Here is a 27,491-nt window from a genome sequence, read left to right on the forward strand (position 1 = left end):
TAGAGGGCAGATTTTACCCACTGCCCAACAGCTGTGCGCATTGTGGCTGGCATTCTCATTTTCTGTTACCTAAACCTTTTTAGCGGGAGATGTCAGGGATCTGGACTTGGGGCCTCCCACGTACAAAGCACACATTATCCCACTGAGCCACAGCCTCTCGGCTGCGTTGGGTTTCATTTGGTCCCATAAAACTGAGCCGGAGCCGCTGAGAACCACCGTGCCGGAGCCGCTGAGAACCACCGTGGTAAATGCAAAGTTTCTGGTGGCGTTTCAGTTTGGCAAGAGACTGAGCCCTGGAGCTGCCGCTTTTTACATAAAGGATGAATATGCATACATCCACGAGCCCCGTATTAGCTGTACCTCTGGGAATGTGGTATGTAGGATTTGGATTAATTCTCCCACCTGCAGAATCCTGGAGCTTGTACTCGAGCAAAGAGTACGTCCCTGTAGGAAAGATTCAATCTTGCATTTCTTATTAAACCCCCTCGCCATGAATATTCAACCTGCCGCTGCTGCAAGTCTTCCCTTTCCCCCCCTCTTAAGGCGCTCTCTACTCTTGAGCAGTCTGTTGCCACTGCTACAGGGCAGGACGCAGCAATTCCATCATTGCGGAGGCATAAACTTGTCACTCAAGGCAGCCTTCCCCCCCCTCCGCTCCTTTCATTGTGAACCTCGGAGGCAGATGTGTATATGCTAATCTGCATCCTATTGTACAAACACGCTGAAGGGGGTGCGCATTGCCTTGCAGTGATTATGCAGTGATTTGTATGCATGCGATTCAGACTTGCAGGTAAGTACAAACATTCTCAAGTTGCCAAGGGAACAAAAATTCAAAACGGTTACCTGCCTGTGTGTCGCAGGGCAAGCATGGCAGCGGATCCATTCAGATGCGTCTTCAGTTTGTACGCTGGCAGAATTCATGTCTGCTGGCATCAGATAGGATTGTGACCTGTAGGTCAGAGTCAGACCTACAGGTGGGCATGAGTGACCACAAGGCGGTTCTGGGGGTGATGGAAGAAGCAAAGATCATCGGTGTCTAAGCAATGATTATTCAACATCAACTTCGTTGGACTGTGCAGATGCCTGATTTTCTTCTTCAAAAGCAACTACAGTGGTACCTCGCAAGACGAATGCCTCGCAAGACGGAAAACTCGCAAAACGAAAGGGTTTTTGGTTTTTTGAGTTGCTTTGCAAGACGATTTTCCCTGTGGGCTTGCTTCGCAAGACGGAAACATCTTGCAAGTTTGTTTCCGTTTTCTTAAAACCGTTAATACAGTTGCAACTTGACTTCGAGGAGCAACTCATAGCACGCGGCGTGGTAGCCTTTTTTGAGGTTTTTGAAGACTTTGGTGATTTTTGAAGCTTTTCCAAAACTTTTCCGACACCGTGCTTCGCAAGACGAAAAAACTCGCGGAACGAATTAATTTCGTCTTGCGAGGCACCACTGTACTCTATTCCGAACTTAAAAATGGAAAGCGTAATGCTGGTGGTCAACAAAAGAGGTTTAAAGACTCTCTCAAGGCAAATCTAAAAAATGTATAAACACAAACAACTTGGAAACACTGGCCTGCAAGTGCTCCAATGGGAGGACAGCTTTTATCACAGGTGTCATGGGCTTTGAAGACACTTGAACTCAGGACGCAAGGGAGAAATGTGCTAGGAGGAAGGCACACTTGGCAAACCCTCACCGTGATCAACTCCCGCCCGGAAACCAATGTCCCTACTGTGGAAGGACATGTGGATCCAGAATTGGCCTCCACAGTCACTTATGGACTCACTGTTAAGACCGTGTTCATGGAAGACAATCTTACTTGGCTATGAGCGATCGCCTAAGAAGAAAGAAGGACCTGCTTCTCTCCAGATGCTGTTGGCCAACAGTTCCCTTCATCCCTGCCAAAAGCCTTCATCATTGTGGGCTGATGAGGCTGGCTGCCTTTCCTAGCACTTTAGCCTGTGCATTGTTTTAAAAATTTCTGCTCTACACTGGTCATTTTGGACTGGAAGAGTCAGTCAGATGCCCAGAATAAGACTTGATTATTATAACTCAATCTACGTGGGGCTGTCCTTGAGACTGACCTAGAAACTCCAGCGGGTGCAGAATGCTGCGGCGAGACACCTTATGGGGTCATTTCCACGGGGTCATATTCACCCGGTGCTATACCAGCTGCATTGGCTCCTGGTGGAGTACAGGATCAGGTTTAAGGTGCTGGTTTCAATCTTTAAAGCCCTATACGGCCTAGGACCCCCGTACCTACGGGACCGCCTCTCCTGGTACGCCCCACGGAGAACCTTATGGTCCTCAAACAGTAACATCTTGGAGGTCCCGGGCCACAGGGAGGTTAGGCCGGCCTCAACCAGAGCCAGGGCTTTTTCGGCTGTGGCCCCAATCTGGTGGAACGCTCTGTCCCAAGAGACTAAGGCCCTGTGGGACTTGACATCTTTCTGCAGGGCCTGCAAGACAGAGCTGTTCCACCAGGCCTTTGGCCAAGGCACAGTCTGACCCCCTCCTTTGGTAATCCTCACAGAACTCTGGCCCAATGGTTGCCATTAATTTGATTTTGAACTGATTTTAAAATGAATTGATTTTAGAATGCTGTGTTACTTTCATTGTTGTTAGCCGCTCTGAGCCCGGCTTCGGCTGGGGAGGGCGGGATATAAATAAATTATTATTATTATTATTATTATTATTATTATTATTATTATTATTATTATTTTATTATTAATCGCATTTCTGAAGCAACTCTGAACCCTTGGGCTCCTGCAGCTTCTGCCATGGGTGCATCACCCCTTGGCTTTGGTGGGTGACTTGGCACCCTGTGACAGCAGCCCCTAAGCTGTCGGTTGCAGATTGTCAACCCCCTGGTAAGTTTTAGGAGGCCTCAGTGTGGACCAGATCTGCTTTGAAAAGGAGGTGGAAGTACCGTATTTTTCGCTCTATAACACGCACCCGACCATAACACGCACGTAGTTTTTAGAGGAGGAAAATCCGTAGGCATGCCACCCGTAGGCATTCCCTCCATAACACGCACAGACATTTCCCCTTACTTTCTAGGAGGAAAAAAGTGAGTGTTATGGTGCAAAAAATACGGTATGTAGCCTAAACAGAAAGGTGGAAGAAAGCTCTTTTGCCCTGAAATCTCAGTCCAGATTTCTGTTTATTTTTTTTCCCCCATAAAAAGAATTCTGTTTACGCGATGGTGGCAAGATGACTTGTTTCTGTAGGCTGGGCGCCAAGGCGAGGATAGATGAGTGGGGGAACTGGCCTGCCTTATTTCTTTAAGATCTGCTGCGTAGCGCTGACCGCCCCCTCCGCCGCCACCTGCGATATTTAAGCTGACGGGAAAGAGCTTCCTACACTTTCCCTAACGCCTTCCTAAAACACAAATTAAATGCGGGTTTAAGGTGACTCTGCAAATGCTGGCACGCCTCCATGCCTCTGGATGTTTTTAACTCCGCCGCCTGAATCGGTGGGGATCTCTGGGGAGGACTGGAGTGCTGGCAAGAACTCTGTATGTTTATCTTGCGGATCCGTATCAAAAGGATTTATTTTTCAGGAATGTGCATTTTGTAGCACTTTAAAGCTGGAAGGACTCCAAAGAGCTTTGCAGTCGGAACAAGCTGGTTCTCACAGTTTTCAGAGGGCCCTTTGCTTTATCTGCGGCGTTTGCATATTGCCTTTGTTGGCACTGCCAGGTTGAGGGCTTCCAAGCTGCCTGGTACTCTTGCTGGGGTTGTTCAGGCCAGCAACCACCCTGGCTGAGCTTTTGGAGGTGCCCTCCTGCCTCAGAAATAAGATCTCAGAAGAGAACATCCATTGCAGTGGGAAGGATGGAGGCAGATGTAGGACTGGGCCATATCTTGTTTTCAGTATCACGATATATCGCCAGCTACACATTGCGATATCTCGATATATCGCAATGTCTGGAATGAGGCTCGGGCTTAAAATGACCTGGGAAAATATTGAAAGAAATAAAAATCCAAATTTGATGCGTGTAGTTAAATGAAAATTTACTCAGTTGATAGCATGCTTAACTAAACCATTGAAGAGTATATTGCTGTTCTGTTAAGGGCTTTATATATCCATAGTAACACCTTGAACAAATTGGGGAACTGGTGTAGATCAGTGTTAGAAAGTCAGGTAGACACTGAGGTCCGGCTCCGAGGGCCTTCTGGCGGTTCCCTCCCTGCTAGGAATGTTAATTTTTACCCAGTCACTTTTGGTATTCTGCTGTTCCATCAAAGATGTATGTTTTTCTGGAGTTCATTTTGTTGTAAATTGCTTAGAGATCTATAATTTGCAGCTGATTCATAAATATTTTCAATAAGTTGAATTTCAAGAGGTATATTTGGCCATTGTTAAATGCTTTGTAATTGTAGAATTGAACAGTCCATAACTCCAGAACAAACTTCTGGCACGGGTTAAGTTTACCTTGAGCTACTTGATTTCTGCTTGGTTTTTCAATATTTCCTTGGAGCTGAATCTCTCATGTAGAAGCAAGGTTTTGTGCATGAGGGGGGAGACTAGTCCCAAGGCTAGTGGGGGTTCCCAGCACAGTTCTCTGATTATTAGGTTTGGGGGGGCACTTCTTAGCCTGCAGTTTTGGAGAGAGGCTGCAGAACACATCGTTCAAAGCCTTCTACATTTTGCACTGCTGAGTGAATGCATTTGATACGTTCAGGTTCGTGCAAATGGTACCTGTTCCACACATTGAAATGTAATTTCAATGCGCTAGAGGTTTGCTTTACTATTGCTGTGGAAATTGTTCGTGATTAGATGCTCTGCCACCAAGCAGAAATTTTGCTTGAAGATGCAGTGCCAAAGCACCGCAGGAGCCCGTAAAAACCTTAAAACAGCAGAGCTGTTGGTCCCTGAATCTCTTGTGAAAAAGATGTTTTTGTCCTGAAAACGACTGTTGTGTTTCTGTGGCGAAATCTCTTTCAGCCTCCTTTCGTGCAAGTGCTTTGGCCTTGTGACCTGGTTAAACTGCCAACATGGAACATTTCTTGCAAGTGACCTCCTTTGCAGCTGTTTGGAGTGTTATAAGTTTTCCCTTATGGGGTATCCAAGAGCCTGTTTAGAGTCCTTAAGTTGGTTCCCTATCGAAAGGAGAAAATAACAGAGGCCAGCCAAAGAATATTGAGAGGCAAGGCAGCTAGTAAGCCTGATATTTATTAACTGATGCAACAGGGCACTCACTGTCACACGCAGAAGGCAGGAGGGACCCAAAACAATGGTGCGCAAGCCCTTATATTAGACTTTTGAAGTTGCCCACCCTGTAGCCAGAGACCACCCCCAAAACATCATATATACATCACAGAAAGAGGCCGGCTACAGCAGAAACCCTGTCTGCCAGGATACCTGAAAATGGTTGCATTACATGGACAGCCCGGCCATTCTTTTGTGATGGTAAATACTTTAATTCCTGAACCCAGGTCACAGGCTCACCCTATTCATACACACATATGCCATCAAAACATGTAAGCAAAAGACAATGGAGAGGTTTCCCATTTCCTTCCTCCTTGCAGAGGAATATTTGAGGTCACTAGGAGAGTCAAAATGACTTCAGGATTGCTCTCCTATACTATTTTAGACACGTGGTTTATATACTTACATATGTGTTTGCCTTGGGACGCGGGTGGCGCTGTGGGTTAAACCACAGAGCCTAGGGCTTGCCGATCAGAAGGTCGGCGGTTCGAATCCCCGCAACGGAGTGAGCTCCCGTTGCTCGGTCCCTGCTCCTGCCAACCTAGCAGTTCGAAAGCACGTCAAAGTGCAAGTAGATAAATAGGTACCGCTCTGGCGGGGGGGGGGTAAACGGCATTTCCGTGCGCTGCTGTGGTTTGCCAGAAGCGGCTCAGTCATGCTGGCCACATGACCTGGAAGCTGTACGCCGGCTCCCTCGGCCAGTAAAGTGAGATGAGCGCCACAACCCCAGAGTCGGCCAAGATTGGACCTAATGGTCAGGGGTCCCTTTACCTTTACTATGTGTTTGCCTTGCACATTTATGAACGCTTATTTTATATTTGGGACCTTAGGATTCTTACAACAGAAGGAACGGAGTTTGGGAACAGTGGGGCTTTGCTAGGCAGCTCCCCCCAAGCTGGCGAGCTGAGGGTGCTGCAGAGTTGGAAATCTTCGCTTATGCAGATGAGATGCGAGGGAGCCTTTGGAGAGGGTTTTGCTTTTGCAGGCGAGCTTGTTAAGAAGGTGATTTTTCAAGAGCGGAAAGCTGACAAGGAGAGTGGGGCTTGAGTGCTTTATATTTGAGCCTGTCGACTTCCCCCCTCTTGCTTAATGGCATGTGGCACTCAGAGCGCCAGCTTTGATCCTACCTGGTTTCAAAAGGCTTTGCAAATGGTCACACATTTGCGGCGGAGGCGTCTTTCTTTTTCTGCTTGCATCAGGGGGATTTTCTCCTTGCTCTTGGATGTACTGACAAAATGAGCAGAGGACAAGACCAGGCGGCTGAATTAGGAGCAAGCTGCTCAGTTCAGGGCCCAAACCGTACTCCCCAAGTTTCATTTAGGTGGTCTGGTGTGTGTCTCTGGATACGTGGCTGAAGACGGGAGATGGCAAACCTTCCACACAAAATATCCATATTGATTTTTAATTAGATTTCATCGCTTCTTTTATTGCTTAGTATTTTGCATGTTGTTGCAATACAGATTTGAATATTATGGGATCCAAATTGCAATGCAATGAAATGCAGTACAAAAGAAATAAAAGAAGCCGTAAAAATACAATTAAATATCATACAGTGGCTGCAGCAGGCAGAAAAATTACCTGCCAAAGATCCTCAGCAATTTTCGGGTGGTTCGTGGAGGAAAAAGTTTGGGAGCCACTACAGCATCTTAAAAAGCAGAGACATCACCTTGCCGACAAAGGTCTGTATAGTTAAAGCTATGGTTTTCCCAGTAGTGATGTATGGAAGTGAGAGCTGGACCATAAAGAAGGCTGGTCGCCAAAGAATGGATGCTTTTGAATTCTGGAGGAGACTCTTGAGAGTCCCATGGACTGCAAGAAGATCAAACCTCTCCATTCTGAAGGAAATCAGCCCTGAGCGCTCACTGGAAGGACAGATCCTGAAGCTGAGGCTCCAAGACTTTGGCCACCTCATGAGAAAAGAAGACTCCCTCAGCCAATAAAGCGAGATGAGCGCCGCAACCCCAGAGTCAGTCACGACTGGACCTAATGGTCAGGGGTCCCTTTACCTTTACCTTTACTCGCCATGAAATTGTCACAGTAAGTGCCACACTTTTTAACAATAACAAAAAGAGGTGTGGGTGATTCATCCCCTTGACTCCCCGCTGGGGAAAAAAGCACTGGCTTTGCCCGTCATGGACTCTTCCCTCTCCCCCACTTCCCTGCTAGACGTGAGCCTGCAAGGAAGCACATCCCGGAGACAAAATAGCAGGACCAAATAATGCCTCCAAAAGTGAGACCCTCCATTAACACAGACCCTCCCCTCTTTCCCCTGGTCTCGGTGGCCGAGCATCTGAAACAGGAGATCCCCAAATCCTCTTTCTCGGGGCTCCTAGATGAGCCGTAATGAGTGATTGTTCCACAATGTTAACCTTGCTTTAAGTAACAGTGTCAAAACACTGTCTAAATATACTCCTTTCCATCACTGCTGAGAACACCCACGGAGACACGGCGCTGACGGAAGGTTTTCCCAATTTGGCAGAACCCTCAGATGAAGTTGCTAACTATGCTCCAGTCTGTCTGCAGCTCCACTCCCTTGCATGAACAGCTACGAACCCTCACAAGGGGGAGTGTTGACTCTCTCGGGCGCTGCTGCAAGATGCATCTCAGCTTCCAAATTTAGAGGGCACCTCTCCTTTCCTTTTTTTGGAAACGGCTGCGTTAAAAAAAGTGGTCGAACTGGCCTCATTTGCATCCCATCTTTGACTATCCATTTAATGTTTGCTTAGCACTGTTCGTCACCCGTCAATCTCAGGGCAGCTTTTCTGCCCTCCTGGTGCTTAGCAGCCTCCTCCCAAGCAGGCAACAAAAAAACCAGGATCCTTCCAGGATGGGCTTTGCATTCATTTTGCTGCATCCCGGACTGGAAGCTCTGCGGGCCACTGTCTCATGTGGCTGTGAGTCACCTGGGCTTCCGGTTGGGACATCTCCCCGTGGGCAAGAAAGGCTTCCCAAGTTGTGGCCTGGCTTGGCAGGACTGATCTTGCAGCAGGTGCTGGGGGATCCTTGGCCCTCCCGGTGTTGCTGAATTACGCTCCTTATCATTTCTGGCCATTGGCCACGGTTGCAAGGGCTGATGGGAGTTGCAGTTCAGCCGAAAGTTCCCCACACCTGATATAGAATGGACTAGACTGATGTACTGGTTAGGTTCCTAGTGGCTGCTAGTCACGACAGCAGCACTAATCCAGTTACCAGTTGGTGGGGAAAGTCGTCTTGCGATCGTATCCTGCTCTGGGACTTCCTGTAAGCATTTGCTATCTGTTCCTCCAGAGCAGGGCGGTCCAACTTTCCGTACCAAGTGGGCTGCAAGAATTTGCAGAACCCACAGGCCACACACTGTGTGGGGTGGGGGTGGGGGTGGGAGAGAGCAGGGCCAATGTTTGACACATGCCCCTAGTGATGCATTCCCAAAGCAGGCTAAGCGAAGCGCTGGGCTTTGGGAAGGAGGCGCAAGGCTCTGGCAGGCTCCTAGAGCCCTCGCGTCTCCTTCCCAAAGCTGGGAAAGCTCTAACTAGGCTTTGGGAAGGAGGTGTCAGGACTCGCGGACCCTGTCAGAGACTCTAGGACCCTGCCAGAACCATCCCACCTCCTTCCCAAAGCCTAGTTCCTCCCTTACCTGGCTTTGGGAAGGCAGCACAACGGCTGGGAGGGGCATCAAATGTTGCTGAGGGCCACCCAAAAATTCCTCAAGTCCGCTATGCTCAAGGGCTTAAGACTCAAACCAACAGGTTCAGATGTCGGACTTGTGTTCGACCGAGCGACGCCTCCGGTCAAGTCCTTTGGAATCGCCTCCAACGATAATTAACGACCTGAGCCTTTGATAAGCCTCCAGGCACGTTCCCCATTACGCAGAGTATCGAAGCAGCAGAAGTGACGAGCTTTATGAGCTACATTGCAAAGACTTTATTGCTAACTACGCAGACAGAAAAGAAATCATTCTCTCTCTGTGAAAGACAGAGAGCAACAGAAAAACAAAGGAACAGGAAACCAGTAACATCACATCCGTCTCCTGTCTTCTGTGACTCTTCCAACAGCCTGGAATGTCTCTGGAATGTAAACAAGAGTCTGGTGACTCAAAGCACTGCACATTGGCAACACACAGAAACCTAACATCCTCCCCCTTTCTGTGAACGCAGTGTGTCATGTACAAACTCAGTACATACCCTGTTTTTGTACATAGGTACAGTGTTGATCCTTCGGAACAACCTTGGACAATAAATCAGCAGAAATTTCATTACCTGGCATGTAGGACACCGTTACGAGAACACATTCTCTAGCATGTTGCAGTTTCAACTGCAAGTGCTTCATGCTTTGCTTACAACCTTCAGAAGTCAGCAAAGCCAAACATGCTTTGTTGTCCTGATAAACCTGGATTGGACATTTGACAGGAATTCTCATGCCTTTACACAATTGTAACAACCATTTACAATGAAAAAGACTGATCTGCCCGCAGTAGCTTTCTGCAGTGCTATACCCTGCCTCTTGAAGCAGACCCTCAGCTGCCCGTTGTGTCAGCTGCCCGTTGTGACCAAAATGAGCAAGGGAAGACTCAAACTCTGGCCAGCGAACGTTTCCTCCGCTTGCACCTCGACTTGTTAACGAGGAAACAGTGGCAGCCCCACGTTTCTGCTGCAGGTGCCATCATTTTTCATCTGGAGAGGTCTATGCATCCGCTCTCCTCCCGGCAGAAGCTAAGTGCAGCGCGCAGAGCTGGTCTGTCAGAAATTCCCCCGAGGGCACAGACACGCTCCCCTGTTTCCGGCAGCAAATTATATTTGACATTTAATTCAAGACTTGAGTATAAAACCTCCCAGTGGTAATAGGTCTGAATGGAACAGGGCACACAGTTGGCTGTATATATTTTAGTTTTTCCTGCCACCGTTTGATTTTTCCACGCACACACAGTCACTCACGACTAGCCAGAGCCCAAATTCCTAAATTGATGACATATGAAACAATAGCTTGTGTATTAAATTATTTTACGTAGTGCTGTTGACATATAGGTCTCTAGTACAGAGGGAACATTCACCCACCTTAATAGTATACTCTTCCCCAAACACACTTTGTTATTAACTGTTACCTGAATCAGGCTAGTAAATAAACGTTTGTGTTGTTTTTGTGAGAACCATTGTGGTGTAGTGGTTAGAGACTGGGACCTGGGAGACCTGGGTTCAAATCCTCGCTCAGCCATGAAGCTCGCTGGCTGACCCTGGGCCACTCACTGCCTCTCAGCCTAACCTTCCTCACAGGATCGTTGTCGGGATTAAATGAGGATGGGGTAATAATTATGGCGCCTTTAGATCCGTGGAGGAAAAGTTGGGCTATAAATGCAGTAAATCAAATAATAAATGACACACATTTTAATTGGCCACTGGATGCAACGAAGGAGGAGCAAAAAATAGAGCCATTAATGTCAAACAAGATCACTGCAGTGTTGGAACTGAAAATCTAAAATTAAATGGAAGTACCCGTAGTGGTGTCAAATTTGTTGCTGTTGTTTAGTCGTGTCCGCCTCTTCGTGACCCCCTGGACCAGAGCACGCCAGGCACTCCTGTCTTCCACTGCCTCCCGCAGTTTGGTCAGACTCATGCTGGTAGCTTCAAGAACACTGTCCCACCATCTCGTCCTCCGCCGTCCCCTTCTCCTTCTGCCCTCCATCTTTACCAACATCAGGGTCTTTTCCAGGGAGTCTTCTCTTCTCCTGAGGTGGCTAAAGTCTTGGAGCCTCAGCTTCAGGATCTGTCCTTCCAAGGAGCACTCAGGGCTGATTTCCTTCAGAATGGAGAGGTTTGATCTTCTTGCAGTCCATGGGACACTCAAGAGTCTCCTCCAGTACCAGAATTCAAAAGCATCAATTCTTTGGCGATCAGCCTTCTTTATGGTCCAGCTCTCACTTCCATACATCACTACTGGGAAAACCTTAGCTTTAACTATACGGATTTTTGTCAGCAAGGTGATGTCTCTCCTTTTTAAGATGCTGTCTAGGTTTGTCATTGCTTTTCTCCCAAGAAGCAGGCGTCTTTTAATTTCGTGACTGCTGTCACCATCTGCAGTGATCATAGAGCCCAAGAAGGTAAAATCTGTTACTGCCTCCATTTCTTCCCCTTCTATTTGCCAGGAGGTGATGGGACCAGTGGCCATGATCTTTGTGTTTTTTGATGTTGAGCTTCAGACCATATTTTGCGCTCTCCTCTTTCACCCTCATTAAGAGGTTCTTTAATTCCTCCTCACTTTCTACCATCAAAGTTGTGTCATTTGCATATTTGAGGTTGTTGATATTTCTTCCGGCAGTCTTAATTCCAGCTTGGAATTCATCCAGTCCAGCCTTTCGCATGATGAATTCTGCATATAATTTAAATAAGCAGGGAGACAATATACAACCTTGTCATACTCCTTTCCCAATTTTGAATTAATCAGTTGTTATATATCCAGTTCTAACTGTTGCTTCTCGTCCCACATAGAGATTTCTATTGGCCCTCAGACATTTTGGAGGCAAAAAGCTTCCCTTCTGGGAAAAACATTCCCAAATCTTTATGCCTTTCACTTTGGAGGTGGCTTTTCATTGCTGCCTGCAGCCATTGGCTTGGTTTGCACATTGCAGAGAGCCACATCACGGCTTACTGTGACCACGTGAACATGCTGCCTCCCAGCAAGGATCTCGCAATCACGTTGCTCCTCCCTGGTCGTTCTAGGTCTTTGTGGGACGACAGCTAAGCCTATTGCCCAAACTCAGGGTCGTAGTTAAGGTCTCTGCTCTTTAGTCACTTACTTGTAACCATCGGATGAACTTTGGCTCCAGATTGCGGTTGAGGAGGAGAGTGTAACCATGGTTCTGGGTTCTGACAACCTTGGCTTAGCTGCTTGTGCCGCACGGATCCAAAAAGTCCAGGGAGGAACAAAGAGGCTGCAATCTCCTCCCCGGGAGCCATTGAGGTGGCGCTAGGTCATGTGACCCCTTATTTCCAAGATCATCCAGTGCTTTCAAATTGCATTGTGTTTTTTAAAAAAACTTTTTAAATTGAGTTGTACAGTGTTATAATCAACATAAATTACAAAGAGAAATAAACATAAATCCCTTTTCCCCCCTCCACCCACCCAACGACTTCCCTCAACCTCCCCTTCTGTGTTTTTTAAAATATTTTCTCATTCTGCATATTTCAATATATTTTAGATTGATACTCTTTTTACCTAAATGCTCTGTTTTCTTTTAAATTTTACACCAAACCATTAACATCACATAGTGTACTTGTTTGTTTTTATATCTTTCGAATTGCATTGTTTTTCTTACTGCATCCTCCCAGCCAATAGGGTGGACAGTATAGCGACTGCCATGATGCCATGAAGCCAAGAGCCAATCAGATTTTGTCTCTGCAGTGACGCAAGTGAGAGCAAGTGAAACTGCGTTGTCCGCCCTCTGAAGCCTTGACCCTTCACTCCAGAACGTATTGGCTGCACAAAGCCATGTGATGGAATTTAACGAAACAAAGGTTTTAGCCATTCCCAGGGCTGCTCAGCTGCCCAGAATGGCCGCAGGGGGTTGTTTCTGCCAAGTCTGCTTGCGCGTTCCGACACAGCAGTGAGCGAGCCAGTTTCACCCAAGGGCGAGGCTGCTCAAAGTTAAATCTGAGGCTTCTTCCTTGAAGCATATTGTTGTGCTGTGGGCTGCTGTCACAGCAGCGCATGCCCCAGAGCAAGAGATGTTGTAAGCAAGGGGGTCTTTCGCTCTACAGCGTCATTTTTATATTTTGCTGACTCCGGGAACAATGGGTGTTTTTGAAGCACACTGACGGCTCTTGAAGGCTTTGGCCTTGCGATGAACTTTCTGTCTTTTCACCCTTCCAGCAGAATGCAAGCTCTGTGACCTCTTTTAAGGGACTGGGATCAGCTGACTGTTCCATTCGTACCTCTAGGTCAGTACCTCTAGCTAAGCACTGTGAACCCCTTGTTTTTCAAAAGCCAGGGCATGGACCCCTGACTTTTGATATTTTTAATATACAGTTTGTATAGTTAAAGCTATGGTCTTCCCAGTAGTGATGTATGGAAGAGAGAAATGGACCATAAAGAAGGCTGATCGCCGAAGAATTGATGCTTTTGAATTCTGGTGCTGGAGGAGACTCTTGAGAGTCCCATGGACTGCAAGAAGATCAAACCTCTCCATTCTGAAGGAAATCCGCCCTGAGTGCTCACTGGAAGGACAGATCCTGTAGCTGAGGCTCCAAGACTTTGGCCACCTCATGATAAGAGAAGACTGCCTGGAAAAGACCCTGATGTTGGGAAAGATGGAGGGCACAAGGAGAAGGGGACGACAGAGGACGGGATGGTGGGGCAGTGTTCTTGAAGCTACCAGCATGACTTTGACCAAACTGCGGGAGGCAGTGGAAGACAGGAGTGCCTGGCGTGCTCTGGTCCATTGGGTCACGAAGAGTCAGACACGACTAAACAACTAAACAACAACAAGCTTTTGTTTCCTGAATGGTGCCACGGACCCCTACATGGATTACAAGGACCTCCTGGGGTCTGCGGACCACCAACTGGGAACCTCTGCTCTCAGCTGACTGATGTTATTGCTTTCCAGTGCATCCAAATGGCTAGCGGGAGAGAGTGGGTGGGTGTTTGTGTTTTTCCATGGCCACGTCTCTGAGTCGTTGTCTTGAATCAACAATGGTTGTCTGTTCCTTGTCAAAGAGACTTGGGCGTGGTGGAGTTCATAGCCCCAAGGCAGGTTCTTGCATGAGCCTTCCAAGCATAATTTTATTTGTGTCTCCTTTTCTCCACACGCAGTATTCCAGCACATGGGGAGACACAAGACCCAGTTGGCAAGTTTCCCCTCTGCCGACGTGCCTCCCATTTTTTTCTTTCCTGTTAGAATTATTTGTGATTGTGCCTTCGATATCTCGCTTTTAAGAAACTCCCATCCACCACATACAACCCTCACTCGGAGTATTTCTGACCCTGGGATATAATAATACAGTGGACGCTCGGGTTGCAAACGTGATCCGTGCAGGATGCACATTCGCAACCCGCAATGGCGTGTTTGTGCATGCACGGGTTGCGAATCGGCGCTTCCACGCAAAGCGCGATTTAGTGCTTCTGTGCATGCGCGACTGCCAAATCATGGAAGTAACCCGTTCCGGTACTTCCAGGTTTTGGTGGTCCGTAACCCCCCAAAAATGAACCTGAAGCGTCTGTAACCCAAGGTATGACTGTAATAATAATAATAATAATAATAATAATAATAATAATAATAATAATAATAATAATAATATAATACCCCGCCCATCTGGCTGGGTTTCCCCAGCCACTCTGGGTGGCTTCCAACAAAAGATTCAAAACATTGAAACATCAGTCATTAAAAACTTCCCTAAACAGGATGTCACCCAGTAGTTTCTTAACGCTTTTTGAAATCAGCTTTGCTGAAGTCCAGAGTGTGTGTCTGACTGCATTCAGCTTTCCTTTTCCTCTGTATAATGAATCCCAAGAGGAACACGGTCACTTCCTTCCAAGGCCCCAACTGCTTCCACCTCATCCATCAGCAACACACACTTGAGTTTTTTGGGAGGATGGGCTGGGCAGGAGGCACAAAAGGTACTACATATAGATCTCAGGGTGACTGGAAGCAGCTTAGTAAGGGTGTCTGCTGTCTCCCAGTTGTGTAACATTTGGCAACATCAACAAAAAGGCCCCCACTCCAAAAATGCAAGAAGGGCTCTTACACTTGCCAGAAGCTCGGCTCTGCCCTCGCTGGTCTTGGAAGGATCCTTTAAAAAAGTCCCATATGGCCAGAGAATTTGTGCCTGTCCATTGGGGGATATTTGTTGTTGTTTAGTCGTTTAATCATGTCCGACTCTTTGTGACCCCCTGGACCAGAGCACACCAGGCACGCCTGTCTTCCACTGCCCCCCGCAGTTGGGTCAAACTCATGCTGGTAGCTTTGAGAACACTGTCCCACCATCTCATCCTCTGCCGTCTCCTTCTCCTTGTGCCTTCCATCTTTCCCAACATCAGGGTCTTTTCCAGGGAGTCTTCTCTTCTCATGAGGTGGTCAAAGTCTTGGAGCCCCAGCTTCAGGATCTGTCCTTCCAGTGAGCACTCAGGGCTGATTTCCTTCAGAATGGATCGGTTGGATCTTCTTGCAGTCCATGGGACTCTCAAGAGTCTCCTCCAGCACCAGAATTCAAAAGCATCAATTCTTCGGCGATCGGTCTTCTTTATGGTCCAGCTCTCACTTCCATACTGGGAAAACCATAGCTTTAACTATACGAACCTTTGTTGGCAAGGTGATGTCTCTGCTTTTTAAGATGCTTTCTAGGTTTGTCAGGTCTTGATCTACAGGGTGGCAATTTCAAAAGTCTAAATAAGGGCTTGCACACCATTGTTCTGGGTCCCTCCTCTCTCCTGCGGGTGAGGGGAGCACCCTGTTGCAAAAGATAATAAAGATCAGGCTTACTAGCTGCTTTGCTTCTCAATATTCTCTGGTTATTTTCTCCTGCCAATAGGGAACCTACGTAAGGACTCTATATGGGCTCTTGGATACCCCATAAGAGAAAAGGGCAGATTTTTGTTTACAACAGTTTCAAGTGGCAATATAATAAGACACCTAGGACAGTTCCCTGATATTTATAAACCAGATAAAAAGAAAAGAAAATAGGACATGTTACAACTTCCCAATAGCAATCATCATCATCATCCTCATCCTAGGAAATGTGAATGGAGTCACCAAATTTTGTATCTTGTATGTTCAATTTTAGTTTTCATGGCGTATTGTTTCCTTTTTATTTGTTTCCTTCAATGCGTTATTGATTTGTAGGTTTTTGAGTAAACGAATAAAAAGAAATATTATTTTAAATACCAGTATTCTCGCCCCAACCCTCTAACACACAGGCCCCAGATTCCTTATAAGGAACCTCGGAGATTAAATGGCTCCTGCTTTCAATTAATGAGTTCAGGGTTATGGCATCCATTAATCTGCTTCTCCAGAGAGGTTGCCCCTTCCAGTTGCACAAGGAAGGAATCCGCTCTCTCTTTCCTCAAGAGGCAGCGTTTGAATTTCGGTCTCCTGCACGTTTACAGGAAAAACAGCAGGAGAATCGATGTGACCGTTTGAGCTGCTTCCTTAGACTATATTGATCCGCAGGGTGTTTGCATCTTAAATATCTCCAAATAAATATTCTCTCATTATGCAGAAATCTATATATGTGTACAGCTGCATTATTCTTGCTGCTATCATTATTATTGATTACCATCAAAGCTGCATGGAACTAGGATTTAAAAGCTGCACCATGAAGTCTGGACAGCTTAATATTTAAGATCCGGGAAATGGAAAGGCTGACGTTCTGCGTATAATTTTTAATTATTCCCTCTTGGCTATTTGAAATGCGTAACTGCACTGTGACTTGTTTCCTTGTCATAGGCGGACTTCAGATGCCAGTAATTCACATATGTTGTGTAATTCTTTATCTCCTTGACATCTGATGGGAGGGCGTTCCACAGGGAGGGAGCCACCACCGAGAAGGCCCTCTGCCTTGCTCCCTGTTTCTGTTTTACCTTGTCTATTGGCAGTTAAGATATTTTGTTTAGTGGCTCCCACCTCTTTTGCTGGATAAGTATTCTGTTCTGGTTGAAACTGCTTGTTGTTTTTTAAATAACCGTAACCGTTTGATATGTATATTACGTTGCTGTAAGCCAACGGTTCTCAAACTTCCTTCTCTGGGCCATGCTTTTCAGGATAAACATTTGCTTGCACTGCACCGATATTGATAAGAAATACGCTGGAAAGCAAAATGAAACAACAACTACCAGTGCTTGATTGATAACAGAGAACACTATCCATATTCTGCAAATATTTTTATTTTCTTAAAAAAGTTTAAGTGTTTCTTTGATTGTCCTTGAATCTTCCCTCTCACACCTTTTGAGCATCAATGTAAAGTGTCCCGGGGAAGGCGGGTGAGAAATCTTGCAAACTAATAATACGCAAATTCGTTAAAATGGAAGCGCTGCTCCCTGCACATTGGTGAGTACTGGTGCATTTTGTAAAACAAGAAGAGGGAGCCCGAGTGGTGGAATTTTTGTGTGTGCTTGCCTAGCAAAAGCCAGGTGCAGTGGCGTCGCAACGGGGGGGACAGTGCGCCCCGGGTGCCATGTCGGGGTGTGTGTGTGACAAGAAGGCAAGCAGCTATCACGCTGCTGTAGCCGCATGTGGAGGATCCTTCGTTTGCGGCTGCAACCACGAGCAGAGGATCCCGGCGCCGGCGGCAAACCATTATGTGCAGCGCCTGTGCGGTGTCACACACATGCGCTGTCACGGCTAAAAATTGGCCGCTGTTTCTTTAATGCTAAAAGAACTAAGTCAGCTTGAGTCAGCGGCCTACAATGACTCATGCAACCTTTCAACAAATTACACCTGTATATATAGAGTGGTCAATGTTAATGTTGGTGTGGGTTGGTTGGATGGTAGAAAGCTGGTTGCGTTTGGTGTGTGTAAAAGCTGTCAGTCGTGGTTGGAGAAGAAGACTTCAAGAATAAAAGCAGCAATACTCTGCAAGAATACTCTTTCTCAAAGACTCTCTTGTGCCAACTAAGGTCTGAGGACTAGGCAAAGGAGTAAAAAGGAGGTCAGAACCTTTTCTTTTTCAAACACTGACATGCGCTGTACGTAACGATGCCACACATGCGCTGTACATAGTTGTTTGCCACCGGCACCGCTCGAGCACCATACGGACGGCAGTGGGATCCCTCTGTCGCCACTACAGCCACATGTAGAGGATCCTCCGTTTGCAGCTACAGCCGCGAGCAGAGGATTCTGGGACCGTCCGTACAGCGCTGGAGCACCACCGCTGGCAAACCGCTATGTACAGTGCATGTGCGGCGTCACTATGTACGGTGCATGCGTCGTATGTAGCGACGCTGCACATGCGTCCTACGTAGCGATTCCCTGTCCCAGGTGTCACGATGCATTCGTTCACCCCTGGCTCTTCCTGCCGGGTGCTGCTGGGATGTTGCAAAGGCAGGGGAAGGAGCCCAGGTGCATCATGCGCCCCTTTCAGTGCGCTGCTCGCTGCATGATCCACAATGCCCACTGTGCGCCTCCTCCATTCCCCCTAGCCAGCTGCCTTCTTCGCTTGCCTTGGATATTCCTTCTGCTTTTGATGGATCTTTCTTGGAACATTCTAAATGCCTGCTTGTCGAATGTTCCATATTTTCTCTCTCTCTCTCTCTCTCCCACTATTGACAGGGGAAAGTACTAATGTTGGCTTAATGCGGGGATTTAATCATGCCAGCTGTCACCTGGTTCCTTCCGACAAATATTTTCCACCACTAATGGTTTCAGCGCCAGATTTTATTTTTTTGTTAATGCGATCCAAATGTAATCTTATTTAATAGCATTTCACCGCCGTAATGCTGTACGCTTGTTTAAAGACTTTGCTCGCTATATGAAAAATGTAGGCATGGGGGGGGCGGTAAAGGGAGCTTCTGCGTTTTGGAATGGGAAATGGACATCTTAAGAGCCGCGATGTGGAAATGTGTGTCCGGGGGCCAAATGTGGACTCCCCCAATTAATTATCATTTTATTTGTAAGCTGCCTTTCCATAGTTCACAGCCATGCGCAAGGCGGTACTCCAACATGAAAATATTTACTTAATTACAACAAGTGGTCATGAACAATAAATAAAAGACATCAAAAAAGTGTGCAACCAAATTGAATGATTTCCAGATAAACAATGTTGTTGTTGTTGTTGTTGTTGTTTAGTCATTTAGTCGTGTCCGCCTCTTCGTGACCCCCTGGACCAAAGCACGCCAGGCACTCCTGTCTTCCACTGGTCAGACTCATGCTGGTAGCTTCGAGAACACTGTCCAACCATCTTGTCCTCTGTCGTCCCCTTCTCCTTGTGCCCTCCATCTTTCCCAGCATCAGGGTCTTTTCCAGGGAGTCTTCTTTTCTCATAAGGTGGCCAAAGTCTTGGAGCCTAAGTTTCAGGATCTGTCCTTCCAGTGAGCACTCAGGGCTGGTTTCCTTCAGAATGGATAGGTTTGATCTTCTTGCAGTCCATGGGACTCTCAAGAGTCTCCTCCAGCACCATAATTCAAAAGCATCAATTCTTCGGAGATCAGCCTACTTTATGGTCCAGCTCTCACTTCCATACATCACTACTGGGAAAACCATAGCTTGAACTATAAAAAAACCCATAATAAGATCTAAAAATCCTCTGCTTGGTCATCAGAACTCTCTCTCCAGGCCACGCCCATATCCCAGGCCATGCCCCCTGCCAGTGTGGTGTAGTGGTTAAGAGCGGTAGTCACGTAATCTGGGAAACCGGGTTCGTGTCTCCGCTCCTCCACCTGCAGCTGCTGGGTGACCTTGGGCCCGTCACACTTCTGTGAAGTCTCTCAGCCCCACTCACCTCACAGAGTGTTTGTTGTGGGGGAGGAAGGGAAAGGAGAATGTTAGCCGCTTTGAGACTCCTGAAGGGGAGTGAAAGGCGGGATATCAAATCCAAACTCCTCCTCCTCCTCCTCCTCCTTTACACCCTCCTTGAGTTTTCTTGCCTGGCTGGAACGTGTCCTTGAACTCTGGTCAATCTAGCCCACTGTACAAAGGTAAAAACTGCGTCCATTGCCCTGCCCACTTTTGCCTTTGGCCCCATGGGACGAGGGTGGCGCTGTGGTATAAACCACTGAGCCTCCTGGGCTTGCCGATCAGAAGGTCGACGGTTCGAATCCCCATGACGGGGTGTGCTCCTGTTGCTCGGTCCCAGCTCCTGCCAACCTAGGAGTTCGAAAGCACACCAGTGCAAGTAGATAAATAGGTACCACTGCGACGGGAAGGTAAATTGTGTTTCCATGCACTCTGGCTTCCATCACAGTGTCCCGTTGCGCCAGAAGTGGTTTAGTCATTCTGGCCACATGATCTGGAAAGCTGTCTGTGGACAAACGCCGGCTCCCTCAGCCTGAGAGCGAGATGAGCGCCACAACCCCATAGTCGCCTTTGACTTGACTTAACCGTCCAGGGGTCCTTTGCCTTTTGCTTTTTTACCATTGTCTCTGGCCCCACCCACCCGTTAAACATGGCCCTTGAAAGCTTGCCCAGAAAGCAATGCAGCCCTTGGCCTAGAATCCCCCCCCCCCATTTCCCCTTGGCTTCTCTCTCAATCTTTTTGGCATTTGGCTTTTCTTTAGGATGGTTCTAGATACAGGTAGGTAGCCATGTTGGCCTGCCGTAGTCAAAACAAAATTAAAAAAATTCCTTCCAGTAGCACCTTAGAGACCAACTAAGTTTGTTCTGGGTATGAGCTTTCATGTGCACGCACACTTCTTCAGATACACTGAAACAGAAGTCACCAGACCCTTATATATAGTGAGAGGGGTGATTGGCTGATAGGTGTGGTAAACCTGTTGATGACTGTTAACGACTGCAGTTGCTCTTACAGGAAAAAGCAAGGGGTGAGATGGCCAAAAATAGCTTTATCATGTATAATGAGATAAGAATCCAATGTCTCTATTCAGACCAGGTCTCTCCGTGGTTTTAAGTTTGGTAATAAGTTGCAATTCAGCAAGTTCTCTTTCCAGTCTGTTTCTGAAATTCTTTTGTAATATGACAGCTACTTTGAGATCTTGTGTAGAATGTCCTGGGAGACTGAAGTGTTCTCCTACTGGTTTCTCTGTCTTGCGATTCCTGATGTTAGATTTATTTCCATTTATCCTTTGGATGGTTGTTTCTCATTCATGCTGCAATCAAGCACTCAGTCAAAGTAACAATATACCCACCAAAACAGACTAGTTAGTAAAAATGATTGAATATTTACATCCTGCCAAGTTAACAGGAAGAATTAGAGGAAATACTATACAAAAAGTAAATAATGAATGGATAATCTTCAATGAATACCCATAAAAATTATACGGGCAAGACAAACCTCCTGACAGATATAGAATGAATCTAGAAAATAGAGGTATATATAGTAAAATTTGTGTAGAGAAAAAAATTGGAGACCAAAATAACAAAAATGAAATGTGTGTAGACCACCAAATTGTAAAATAGCACAATGAGAATAGCTGGAAGTCAAACACTTGGGTGTATTTACGTTGGGTATGTAGATAGGCATTGTATGTGTTGTATTGTATAATTTTAAGTTTAATAATAATAATAATAATAATAATAATAATAATAATAATAATAATAAAATCAAGCACTGTCCCCTACCTAAAGCTGGACATAGTACCGTTAAGGAAGAGCCCTACTGTTAATGTATAGAAAGCAGTCCTAGTCCAAGGGCTGAAGGTGACCCAAGAGAGCCAGTGTGGCGTAGTGGTTAAGAGCGGTAGTCTCGTAATCTGGGGAACCGGGTTCGCTTCCCCGCTCCTCCACCTGCAGCTGCTGGGTGACCTTGGGCCAGTCCCACTTCTTTGAAGTCTCTCAGCCCCACTCACCTCACAGAGTGTTTGTTGTGGGGGAGGAAGGGAAAGGGGAATGTGAGCCGCTTTAGGACTCCTTCAGGTAGTGATAAAGCGGGATATCAAATCCAAACTCTTCTTCTTCTTCTTCATAGGTGGCTGAAGGTGGACTCTCCACCTGTCTATCAGACAGCAGCATCTTTAGGGGAGGGTAGCTTAGAGCAGATGGAAGGGCAGTTAACACACACACACACACACACCCCATAGAGTCTGTGCTCCAAATCATTCTCTCCAGAGTCCCTTCTCCCAGGCTGCTGTTATCCACATACATGTTTAATGTCCTGTTTGGGGGCTCTGTGTCTCCATGCTTGTGTGATACCTTAGGAGATCTCTGGAACAGGGAAACCCCCTCCCTGTTACGTCCACTGCAAGATCTCACCCAGCACGAGTTCTTTTTTAAAAAATTTACTTCTGTTTCTTAGGTGGTGCGCACAGAGAAGAACAGTCTGAACAACCGCTTCCTGCCCTGGGATGAGATTGAGACGGAGGCCATCCTGTCCATTGATGATGACGCCCACCTGCGCCATGACGAGATCATGTTTGGATTCCGGTGAGCCAAAAACTTTGCTCTTTAACAGGCAAGGGACGGATCCTGCCAACAGCCTCTTCCCTTCCTTCCCATTCACTGTTGCCTCTCTCCGTCAAGCCCAATTCAGCTAACCCAGCAGTTCCCAGATATTTCCGGGTCCCCGCCACCTTGGTTCCCTTATCTCATTCTCAGTGCCTCCCCTGTAGAAAAGCATTATTCAGAGCAGTGGTTTGCATGGCACACAAAGAAAGATAATGCAGTACAATTCAAAAGGGCAACAACTGGTTGCACCTTCATTCAAAATCGGGCATAGGGAAACTCGGCCCTCCAGATGTTTTGGGACTACAACTCCCATCATCCCTGACCACTGGTCCTGTTAGCTGGGGATGATGGGAGTTGTAGTCCCAAAACATCTGGAGGGCCGAGTTTGCCTATGCCTGTTCAAAATCCTATTGTTTAGTTGAAATAAAACTGATGGATTTGATCCAGTGATACCAGCTTTTCAAAGCCTGAAATAATAATAATATAATAATAATAATTTATTATTTGTACCCCGCCCATCTGTCTGGGTTTCCCCAACCACTCTGGGTGGCTTCCAGCAAAGATTAAAAATACCGTATTTTTCGCACCATAGGACGCACCGGACAATAGGACGCACTTTGTTTTAGAGGGGGGAGAACAAGAAAAAAAAATTCCCCCCTCTCTGCCCAGCGCCGCTTCAGCGAAGCGGCAGGAGGCGCTGCGCAGAGAGGGGGAGAACTTTCCCCCTCTTGTTTTCCCGCTCTAAAACAAGGTGCCATTTAAGGTGCATTCAGGCGGCTACCTTGGAAGCCTGGAGAGCGAGAGGGGCCGGTGTGCACTGACCCCTCTCGCTCTCCAGGCTTCAGGTTCCTTTCGACCTGCTCTTTGGGGCTGGCGGGGGGAAGCCCACCACCAGCCCCAAAGAGCAGGTCAGGGAGCAGCGGAAAGGCGAAGCGGAGAGGCTCCTGCCATAACCGCGCGTCACCTCTCCAGCCGGGAGAGGGTCGCGGGGGGCTGCTTTAGCCCCCCGCTCACTCTCCCGGCTGGAGAGGAGACGCGCGGCTATAGAGGCTCCTGCCATAGCCGCGCGACACCTCTCCAGCCGGGAGAGGGTCGCGGGGGGCTTCTTTTGCTCCGCGCGCGCTCTCCCGGCTGGAGAGGTGACGCGTGGCTATAGAGGCTCCTGCCATAGCCACGCGTCACCTCTCCAGCTGGGAGAGGGTCGCAGGGCTATGGCGTCTTCGCTCCATAGGACACACACACATTTCCCCTTCATTTTTGAAGGGGGAAAAGTGCGTCCTATAGAGCGAAACATACGGTACATTAAAATGACACACATTAAAAACTTCCCTGAACAGGGCTGCCTTCAAGATGTCTTCTGAATGTCAAGTAGTTGTTTATCTCTTTGACATCTGGTGGGAGGGCATTCCACAGGGCGGGCGCCACTACCGAGAAGGCCCTCTGCCTGGTTTCCTGTAGCTTTGCTTCTCACAATGAGGGAACCGCCAGAAGGCCCTCAGAGCTGGACCTCAGTGTCCGGGCTGAACGATGGGGGTGGAGACGCTCCTTCAGGTATACTGGGCCAAGGCTGTTTAGGGCTTTAAATGTCAGCACCAACACTTTGAATTGTGCTCAGAAACGTACTGGGAGCCAGTGTAGGTCTTTCAGGACCGGTGTTATATGGTCTCGGCAGCCACTCCCAGTCATCAGTCTAGCTGCCGCATTCTGGATTAGTTGTAGTTTCCGGATCGCCTTCAATGGTAGCCCCACGTAGAGCGCATTGCAGTAGTCCAAGCGAGAGATAACCAGAGCATTCACCACTCTGGCGAGACAGTCTGCAGGCAGGGAGGGTCTCATCCTGCGTACCAGGTGGAGTTGGTAGATAGCTGCCCTGGACACAGAATTGACCTGTGCCCCCATGGACAGCGGTGAGTCCAGAATGACTCCCAGGCTGCACACCTGGTCCTTCAGGGGCACAGTTACCCCATTCAGCCTCACACCCGCTCACCCCCTGTCCCTCCCAAACAGTGCTTCTGTCTTGTCAGGATTCCACTTCAATCTGTTAGCTGCCATCCATCCTCCAACCGCCTCCGGACACTCACACAGGACCTTCACCGCCTTCACTGGTTCTGATTTGAAAGAGAGGTAGAGCTGGGTATCATCTGCATACTGATGAAATGAAAGCCATTTACACCTCTAATGTCCTTCTGCTGCCCCCTTGCCTCTTAGTGCCCCCTGGAAATCCCCCCCCAGGGCGTACCACCCATTTTAGCAACCACTGAGCACTTTGTGGCCAAACAAGGCTGGCTTTCCTCCCTTCCACTTGCATAATTACGCTGTCCTTTCTAAGCTTTGAGTTCTAACTTATACTTCCCTCTCAATTTGCATGTGAGAGAGACTGCTTTTGATCATAGGACCAGAGGGTCTCTGTCGTCCCCTCCTCCTTTCCCGAGGAGTTCTGCTCTCCCGCGTGCTCCCCAGCAAGGGAAACGGCATCTTGTTCATAGATCTTACTCTTCCTATCTGCACGAGGGGATATCTACAGGAAAAATTAGCTGCGGGGTCTTATTTCTCTGCATTTGCTCTAAATTCCCACCGCATGCAGATGTTTGGCTGCAACAAATCCTTATTTTTAGCAATGTTCCTCTATTTATAGTTGCCAGTGCAAGAGGGACTGCTCCTTGCTGGCACGACGTGAGGAGTCGTGGGAGTGTTTTTGTAGGAAGGGGAATAAGCCCCAACCACGTTTATGAAGCTGGCATTGTGGCAGGAATCGGTGGGAAGAGACATGGAGAGACGGCAGGATTTCCTTTTCCCTCTATAAATCTTGTTGTTAAGTGGATGAGGAGAGGCCTGTATAGCCATTTATGGCCCCGGTTAGATGATCGACGTGGACCTCACTCAAGATATGGGCTTCACGTCAGATAATCATCTAAGCTTGCAGGGTGTGTGTGCATAGAATTCTAGAATTGCAGAGTTGGAAGGGACCAAAAGAGTCATTTAGTCAAGGGGTTGGCAACGTTTTTTGAGGCTGGTCCGGCCCACTCCCCGGCAGACCTCTCGGTGGACTGGAGCGTGCGTGCCGGAGCGTGCACTCAAGCTATTTCCGGCGCTCTTCTAGCTGCCGTATTCTGGATTAGTTACAGTTTCCGGGTCACCTTCAAAGGTCGCCCCACGTAGAGCGCATTGCAGTAGTCCAAGCGGGAGATACATAGACCATGTGCACCATGTTGAGCTTCTCGGAGTGTAAAATGTAACGGCCGTAGGAGGTAAAATAGTAGCAGGAGCATTTTGTGAGATGTGCGGCTCTGTAAGCTAAAGCTCTGGTTTTCTGCCCCGAAATCCAAGTGGCTGTGATTCGCAGTCCTGCCCTCGCCCTACCAGTAACTTTAGGAAGGACGAGCTGTTTCTGTTATCATTACAATAAACAGAAGAGAAACAAAATGTGTGTGTGTGTGTTTGCTGAAGAAAAGGGCAGAAACCAAGAAAAAGCTGAATGTTAAAAGTCAAAAAGAAAGTGTGTGAGGGGGGGAGTCCTCTGGGCTTTGCATTACAGTCAGCCTCTGTTCTTAGTGTTGCCCATTTTCTGAATATTTGCCGCCTGGCTTAACAGCGAACGCCCTGTGATGTCTGCCTAAAACAATGTATGAATCAGCTGCCGTCGGCTTAGTGAGAGGGCCGCTTGTGTGGGCTGAGCCGCGCTCTTTGTCCCCAGTCTGTCCGCCTTGTTCCATCTCTTCCCTTCCCACTTTGCATCTTCAGGGTCTGGAGAGAAGCCAGGGACCGCATTGTCGGCTTCCCTGGGCGCTACCACGCATGGGACATCCCTCACCAATCTTGGCTGTACAACTCCAACTACTCCTGTGAGCTCTCCATGGTACTGACGGGCGCTGCCTTCTTCCACAAGGTAAGGGAAGGGGGACCCCAGTCGCTGGGAGTGGCACTCAGCTCACATATTTTTATAAGAAGGGGAGTTGCAAAAAAACAGCAACACCCCAACTCTCATGTTCTCTGTCCCTTGTGGAGCTTCCTTTGCCAACCTGCCTGTTCCTGGTGTGCAGAGGGGTCTGTTATTCTCACAGGCCACATCCACAGAAGCCGGGAGCCAAACTCAAGCTGTCCTGTCCTTCCACCTGTTTGGGGAGGATGGAGGAAACAGAACAGGGCTAAGATATTGTCCTCTTGGGTGAAGTAGAGGGAAGGGGTGCAGAAACTCGTGATCTAGTGGTTGGAACCGATATCGGGCCGTCTTTTCAGTGCAAATGGACTTGCCTAGGTGGGCAGTTCGAGAGCCAGCGAAGGAGCTAAGCACTGTTCCTCCTCCCCTTGTCTGGAAGGAGTTTGGACCTAGAATAGGGCACAGATGCTGTTGGACTCCAGCTCCCATCATCCTCAGCCAGCATGGCCAATATCCAGGGATGATGGGAGTTGGAGTGCAGGAACATCTGGAATTCCACAGGATCCCCGTCCCTGGCTTACGCCCAGATCCAATGTGGTTCTTCTGAGGCAGAGAAGCAGAGGTGAAAATGAAATCGAACAACCCGTTGTGTTATATTGCGTCCATTTCACCTGCACAAGACTCTTCTCTTTCCCCCAAGGTGTGTATATTTGGACTCAGCTATGGTAAATCAGAAGGGACACAGGTGGCGCCGTGGGTTCAACCACAGAGTCTAGGGCTTGCCGATCAGAAAGTCGGCGGTTTGAATCCCCGCGACGGGGTGAGCTCCCATTGCTCGGTCCCTGCTCCTGCCCACCTAGCAGTTCGAAAGCACAAGTAGATAAATAGGTACCACTCCAGCAGGAAGGTAAATGGCATTTCCATGTGCTGCTCTGGTTCGCCAGAAGTGGCTTAGTCATGCTGGCCGCATGACCCAGAAATTGTACGCTGGCTCCCACGGCCAATAAAGCGAGATGAGCGCCGCAACCCCAGAGTCGGCCACGACTGGGCCTAATGGTCAGGGGTCCCTTTACCTTTACTATGGCAAATCAGTGGCATTTGTGGGGGGGGGGGCATTGTGTCTTGGCCATTTTCTGATGTTTTCCCATTCTCATTCCCTCCCTCTCTCCCTCTCTCCCTTTTACCTGCAGTACTATGCCTACCTGTATTCCTACGTGATGCCCCAGGCCATCCGAGATATGGTAGATGAATACATCAACTGTGAGGATATCGCTATGAACTTCCTGGTCTCTCATATCACCAGGAAGCCACCAATCAAGGTAAGCGCTTGGCGGAGGCCTTGAGAGGGCTGTTTCCTCTTTCCTTTTTTTGCTAGGGCAAAATTATATTTGTCA

At 47.8% G+C, this 27,491-nt stretch overlaps 1 protein-coding gene across 4 annotated transcripts in view; it reads left to right on the forward strand.

Moving 5' to 3' along the window:
- The window catches only part of EXTL3 (exostosin like glycosyltransferase 3), a 169,482-nt gene that overhangs the window by 134,709 nt on the left and 7,282 nt on the right, over positions 1–27,491 (forward strand). For all 4 annotated transcript variants that reach the window (XM_082217448.1, XM_082217446.1, XM_082217449.1 and 1 more), the window contains 3 exons: positions 22,072–22,199; positions 25,962–26,106; positions 27,288–27,416. In XM_082217448.1, coding sequence (XP_082073574.1) covers positions 22,072–22,199; positions 25,962–26,106; positions 27,288–27,416 — 402 coding nt within the window. The remainder of the gene's footprint in view (positions 1–22,071; positions 22,200–25,961; positions 26,107–27,287; positions 27,417–27,491) is intronic.

The sequence above is a fragment of the Podarcis vaucheri genome (genome assembly GCF_965113315.1).
Source record: "Podarcis vaucheri genome assembly, chromosome: 3".
Classification (NCBI taxonomy): domain Eukaryota; kingdom Metazoa; phylum Chordata; class Lepidosauria; order Squamata; family Lacertidae; genus Podarcis; species Podarcis vaucheri.